This window comes from Mus caroli, chromosome 7 (genome assembly GCF_900094665.2).
Source record: "Mus caroli chromosome 7, CAROLI_EIJ_v1.1, whole genome shotgun sequence".
NCBI lineage: Eukaryota > Metazoa > Chordata > Mammalia > Rodentia > Muridae > Mus > Mus caroli.
The window spans coordinates 104,624,535-104,631,565 of NC_034576.1; the positions used below are offsets into that span (position 1 = coordinate 104,624,535).

The following is a 7,031-nucleotide window of genomic DNA, read 5'->3' on the forward strand; positions in this document are numbered from 1 at the left end:
ATGGGGGACTGTTGGGATAGCATTGGAAATGTAATTGAGGAAAAGATGTAATAAAAATATTAAAAAAAATAAAGTTTAGAAAGTGCAAAAAAAAAAAAAAAAAAGAAGCTTCTACGTAGACTGGATTTAGGAGGTACATAAAATTAAAAGATCATGTTGCCTAGCATGAAACAACACGAACACAGCAATTATGATTGAATATAGCAGTTATGATTTGGCTGACTGAATGTAAAGGTAGAAGGCTATTTTAGAGTGGTACCTAGCTTTTTGTTTAGGCCTTGATGAAGAATTTTGGGGAGAATTGGGTTGGAAAAGTGAGTTCAGGCTTGGGTTTGGTGTGTTCGATGTTCCTGTTGAATGAAAAGGCAAGAGATGCCAGGTAGGCAGGTAGGCAGGAATGAAGGCCTAAAGCTGAGAAGACATCCTTGCAAATGATGAGTACAGGGTATATATTGTTAGGCAGACAAGCAGTCCCTCAGAGAGGAAGGGGAAGCCATTTAAAAAGCTAGTGAATAAGCCGGGCATGGTGGCACACATCTTTAATCCCAGCACTCAGGAAGCAAAGGCAAATGGATTTCTGAGTTCCAGGCTAGCCTGGTCTACAAAGTGTGTTCCAGGACTGCCAGGGCTACACAGAGAAACCCCGTCTTGAAAAGCAAACAAAACAAAACAAAAAGTTAGTGAATAATCTGAAGAGCAGGAAGATACAAGACAGAATGGTTTTATTTATTTTTAATTAAAATGTTATGGATATGGTGTTTTGCCTGCATATATGTTTGCCATGCCTAGTAAGGCTAGAAGAGGTCATGGGATCCCTGAGAACTAGAGTTCCAGGTGGCTGTCAGCCATGGGGGTGCTGAAGATCCAAACCAGGTTCTTTGGAAGAGCAGCCCTGGCTTAGCTTACTTAGCTGGTGCTAAGCCATCCCTCAAACTCCTGAGAGAATAGGTTAAAGGTGTTTGGAGTGTGTGCAGTATATGGAGAGTAAGTTCTAGGAAAGACAAGGACTTAACACTAATTCTGGCAGCTCAGACGTAGCTGGTAACTGTGTAAAGGCTTGAGGACAGAAGCCGGATTGGAGTGAAAATGAGCTGGAAGTGCAAGCAGATAGCCTGGACACCCATGCTGGAAAGTGAATGTGCAGAGAAAACACACCTCTTCCCTGCTATGTTCTTCAAATGAGGTTCATAATGAGGGTGGGTGGGCTCTGCCCAAGCTGGCATTTGTGCGAGACCCAGAACCAAACTCAAGCGGTTCCATTTTCTCTACTGCCTCTAAGCCTTTAGCAAAGTCTGGGGACCTGTAGGGACAAAGCACTTTTGCGAAATCTAGCCAGCTTCCACATACACGTCCATCCGTTTTACAAAGTTTTTCTCAGCTGCAGGTCAGACAGTATCCGCCAGGTGGCTCACTGCCTTAGTCTTGGAATGAACAGGACACAAGGTTGAGGCCTGAATAGGGTGGTGTATGCTGCCCATGAGTAGGGTCCAGATCATGTCTGCTGCTCGCTCACACCTTCCAAACACTTTCAAATGATTTGACTTAGATGAATAAAAATGTCAGACTAACTCCACATGTTCTGCAAGGTTTCAGCACATGCTCTGCTAATGCAGAAGCCTAAGGGGATGTCTCATACAAACCCTGGTCCTAAGCTGTGAGGGAACCACTAGACAGAGTTGTCGATAATATGAGGCAGCCTGGGCTCCTATTACCTTGGGTAAAAATGGTATCTAAAATTGCTATAGATATCTGTACCAAGGTAGCATATTACTTGAGCATGTGTTAAATGCTTCCTAGTTCAGAGTAGGTCTGGCTGGACCACAAATATCAACAGTAAAGAGAACTAGAATTGGGAGAGGGGTACTGACTGCAGGGATCCTCCTGGTAATTTCTCAAGTGTTGCCATGTAACTTTTTCCACATGCCCAGAAGTCACTTTGAAGAACTTTTAGTGTCATTTACCTGTTTCCATGATGGAAAAGGATTGGCAGGTGTATATGGGAAACCCTCTTAGTACTTAGTTTGTGAATGGATTAGCAAGTACTGGTTGTGCATGGGGTAAGCCTATGTTTGGTAACACGCCCCAAAGCTGCTGCTTAACCAGGTAGCCCAAATTAGATGTCTCAAGGACCCCCTCAACTCTGTCCTTTCTTTACCTTCTAAGTGTTGTTGAAGCTCTGGGGAATTGAAAGGGCTTGCGTTTGCTATGTCTGTCCCTCTACCCCCACTTAGCAAGGAGTACAATTGCCTGGTGTGTGTGTTTGCACATATATGTATATAACTGTGTAATATCAGGAGCTCACTAATTTCTGAACCACTAGTTGAGTGTGTGACATCTGCAGGTTCTATTTTATGATGTACAGGTACCTTGGGAAGAGCTGTCTAGTGTCTTCCTCCTCTGGAGGAGTCCACAAAGAGCAGAGTCAGGCTTTCCCATTGAAAGGTGAAAATGTCAGTGCTGTAGTAGGAGTGGTTACACTGCACCCCCAATCACCTTTGCTTGTTTGCACAAAGCTATAATTGCAACTAAAACCTTTATGAACTCTGTACTCCATCAGTCAGAAGTAATGTAGAACACAATAAAGATCACAGTAGGTGAGTCTGTGCTGGGGATACCGACATGAGCTGCCAGTGTGGTGAATACTAACTCAAGTAGTGCCCTGAACCAAAGCCCAACCTGGAAACACTATGAGCTAATGAGTGGCTGACTGACAGAAAGCCAGTTCATAGTTCTAGGTTAAGTGAGTTTGTACATGTGTTCTGTGAGGTCAGTAACCAAAGGCAAGGGTGGGTGGCAATACTGCCTACTCCTTAAGCAAATGGTACTGTGAGAGCTTTGACATGCACCATGAAAGGGGTTAGCTGTCCATTTAGGAAGGCAGTGAATCGTACACTGAGATTACATGTGGGCAGAGCTGGAACCGCTGCGAGTGTTGGTGGTAATGGAATAAATTTGGTATGTATGGAATGAAGAAATTTGTCAAAAATTTTCACTGGAAATATGCCAGTCTGATGCTAAAAAGATCTCTTGGGTTTTACCAATGAGCATAACAGGCCTGTGTTCCTAGAAAAGAGATAGGGTTCTGCTAGCAAGGTGGAACATGGCAACAGGCTGTTTTTATTTAGTAGTTTCTTCTTTTCAAGATAAAAACAGAAGACTAAGACATTTGTTTGATTGAGTGATTTCTCAGTATTCTTCATGAACTTCTGGCTACCACCTGGCTTTTTCTGAAGATGGGTCAACTACCATAAGAGATCCCTGGTTCCTTCTGCATTTGCTACCTTAAAAAACTGGGGTGTGTGGGGGAGGGGAGACTCGCTGGTTAAGAGCACTTGTTACTCTTGCAGTAAACCAGAGTTTGAATTCAGTACCCACATGGAGGCTCTCAATCAACCCTGCCTAACTCTATCTCTAAGGAAGCTGAAGCCCTCTTCTGACGTCCATGGCACTAGGCATGTGCATGATACATGTACACGTACATTCAGGTAAAACATTCCTACACATAAATCTAAAATAAATTAAAAAAGAAAATTTCGCTGGGCAGTGATGGCGCATGACTTTAATCCCAGCACTCGGGAGGCAGAGGCAGGCAGATTTCTTAGTTCAAGGCCAGCCTGGTCTACAGAGTGAGTTCCAGGACAGCCTGGGCTATACAGAGAAACCCTGTCTCAAAACAAAACAAACAAACAAAGATCACAGAACCTGGAAGGGACAGTGCTGCAGCTAAAGAGCACTAGCTGCTCTTCAAAGGATTTCCCCACCGGCACGAAGGCTCACAGCCATCAGTAACACCAGGCTCGGGTTTAATACCCACTCTGGCCTCTGCTTGCACCAGGCACACAAGGGATATAGATATACATGCAGGTAAAATACTCATACACATAAAGTTAAAATATTTTTAATCTCAAGGCTGAGGATGAAGCTCAGATGTAAAACATTTGTCCTATATGTCAGAGGTCTTGCATTCACTCCTTAACCAGTAAAACAAAAAAATCTTACTCTACCCTCTTCTTCCTTCAAAGACAGCAAGAAGTTGGGAAAATTCTGTTTAGGCTTTTTGTTTGTTTTGGTTTTCGAGACAGGGTTTCTCTGTTTATAGCTTTGGTTGTCCTGGAACTCACTTTGTAGACCTTGAATTCACAAAGACCCTCCTGCCTCTGCCTCCCAAGTGCTGGGACTAAAAGCCTGCACCACCACCGCCCAGGCTGTGTAGGCTTTAAAAAAAAGACTTAAGGATTGTTTGTCTTGGTACCATACAGCCTCATGTGATGCTGTACTGAGTGCTGTGCTCTGCTGACCTTGGACCATTTGGACGCTTTTGAAGGAGTAGTCAAGAGGAGGCTCCTGCACCGAAGTGTTCATATAGTCCCGTGTGCTCATAGTTCAGGCCATCATTCATCAGGTGGAAGCATGGGCCCTGGGAGTCTGGCTTCAGCCTGGGAGGACAGAGGAGAATCAATCTTCCAGATATGGAGTCTAGGCTCAGGATTCCCCACAGCCCTCCACACTGCTTTCTACTCTCTAGAGCTCTAGGTCTGCCTATCTGCATTGCCATTTTAAGATACTGGTGCTTCCATGTATAGTATACTTCTTAGATAAACTTCACAGCACTCTGAACTCATCTGATAGTTCGAGCACCCTTATCTTAGGAGATGTTTTGTTTTATTGACATAGGGTCTAATGTCGCCCAGGCTAATCTCAAATTAACGATCTACCTTCCACAGCCTCCTGAGTGTTGGAATTATGGGTATGTACCATCACACAAGGCTATAGTACCCATTTCTATTTTCCAGATGAAGAAATTGAGACCCAAAGGGTAAAGGACTTGCCCAGAGTTAAGCCGAGTCAGTTGTGGACCGCAGTCATAGTCTCCAGGATCATACTCTGAGAACCTTCTTGCAACTCCACAATAGTTACCATAGAGACTGCCTGCTGCCTAGTCTCTGTTGACATCACCTGCAGTATTTTCTTGCTTGACAAACCCTTGAAGACCTTCCCTGAACCTGATGGGTGTTTGAGAGCCCTTCACTTTCTGACACAGCTAGGTATTTGCTCCCTTCTCTGCGCAGCTTGTCAATCAGCCCTTTCCATCTGAGTACCCTGTTTCTAGTCACAGCTTGGGTTTAACTATGTATAAACAGAAAACAGAGTCTACCCTCACTCACCTGTCACTGAGGCCTGAAACGCCATCATAAGGGATTCATTCCTTTGGGTTCAGGGATTGTTCCCTGTTAAAATGGAAACATCCCTCAGAGAGAGGTGAACACAAAGTTATCAGTCATTTGTAATGTGTGATGTATCTTATCCAGTCCTTTCCATTCTGTTAGGGAAAGTAACGCTAAGAACACGTTTTTCCTGAGACTAGGAAAAGCCGTGGAACACTACTCACCTGGGAGGAAGAGAGCTGGAAACTCTGCCAAGGGCTGTTGGTGTTTGGTGTGTGTGTTCTATTGTGTATTCTTTATTGTGTTCTATTGTGTGTGGGAATCATAGAAACAAAAGGCAAACAAGATGTGTCTCTAGCCGGGCATGGTAGCGCATGCCTTTAATCCCAACACTCGGGAGGCAGAGACAGGTGGATTACTGAGTTCGAGGCCAGCCTGGTCTACAAAGTGAGTTCCAGGACAGCCAGGGCTACACAGAGAAACCCTGTCTTGACACCCCCCCCCAAAAAAAAACCCCAAAACCCAGATGTGTCTCTAGGCTAGAGTCCCCTTTCACCCTACCCAATGTCAACACTTTATCTCCTCACTTCCCAAAGGATGAGGGTTAGAGCAATTACACACTCAGAGAGCAGGATGCTCTGTAGAGCAGTGCTGTCAGAAGAAGAGAATGCAAGGCACAAATGCAGGCCTCATATATGATCTTTTAGATACATAGTTTCAAGATTTTAGAAGCTATGTGGGCTAATGAGAAGGCTCAGCAGGTAAAAGGCATGTGCTGCACAAGTCTCAACCTGAATTTGATCCCTGAAATATAATAGGAGAAAATCAACTCCTTAAGATTGTCTCAGCCGGGCAGTGGTGGCAACACACCTTTAATCCCAGCACTTGGGAGGCAGAGGCAGGCAGATTTCTCAGTTCGAGGCCAGCCTGGTCTACAAAGTGAGTTCCAGGACAGTCAGGGGTACACAGAGAAACCCTGTCTGGAAAAACCAAAAGAAGGAGGAGGAGGAAGAGGAAGAAAAAAGATTGTCTCATGACCTCCAGAGACTAGTCCACACACACACAGAAGTGAATATATGGATATTTTTCAGAGCTATAATTTCAATAAAATGAAGTGGGTGAAATTAATCCTAATATACTCAGTATATTCAAAATATTTAACATGTAATCAATACTAGGAATTACTGGGCTATTTTAGAGTCTACCCCAAGATGAATTAGCTACCTGTTGAGTCAGGTGCTTAATTGTCACATATGACTAATGGCCATCAATCTGGCAATGCTGATCTAGAAAATTAAAAATGAAGACAAAAGCCAGGCACATGCTTTTAATACCAGCACTCAGAAGATAAAGGCAGGCTGATCCTCAAGTTCAAGGCTAGCCTGTTCTACAAAGCAAAGCAAGTCCTAGGACAGCCTGGGCTACACAGAGAAACCCTTTTTCTAAAAACCACCACCACCACTCACAAAAAGGGGCAAGGGGGAGGAGGTCAGAAACTAGGTTAAAAGAGTAAATGTATCAGGGACCGCAAGACTTAGTTATGACATTCTTGGCAGCCAAAGCACAAAGGGAAATCTTGGGATATATAATACTCATTAATCACAGGAGTCAAAAGAAGAAATCAACCCATATGCAGAGACAATGAAATTGCCAAGCACTATTCAAATAAATTTTGTTAAAAGCCAAAGCCAAGAGGCACATCTGTAGTCCTAGCACTTGGGACATTAAGGCCGGAAGATTGTGAGTTTGAGGCCAGCCAGACATGCCAAGAACAAACAACAAGAAACTAAGGACATAGCTGGGCGTGGTGGCGCACGCCTTTAATCCCAGCACTCGGGAGGCAGAGGCAGGCGGATTTCTGAGTTC

The 7,031-nt window shown here is 44.1% G+C and overlaps 1 protein-coding gene across 8 annotated transcripts in view; it reads right to left on the reverse strand.

Moving 5' to 3' along the window:
• LOC110297466 (leucine-rich repeat-containing protein 51) overlaps positions 1 to 7,031 on the reverse strand; it is a 23,084-nt gene that overhangs the window by 4,326 nt on the left and 11,727 nt on the right. For 3 of the 8 annotated variants that reach the window (XM_021166233.1, XM_021166231.1, XM_021166232.2), the window contains exon 2: positions 4,299 to 4,436. In XM_021166233.1, the coding sequence (XP_021021892.1) occupies positions 4,299 to 4,380 (82 nt within the window). In that variant the 5' untranslated portion in view covers positions 4,381 to 4,436. Of the gene's footprint in view, positions 1 to 4,298; positions 4,437 to 4,715; positions 4,790 to 4,829; positions 4,882 to 5,165; positions 5,249 to 7,031 lie in introns of those variants that run through there. The other 5 variants (XM_021166228.1, XM_021166229.2, XM_021166230.2 and 2 more) reach the window with 4 other exon arrangements.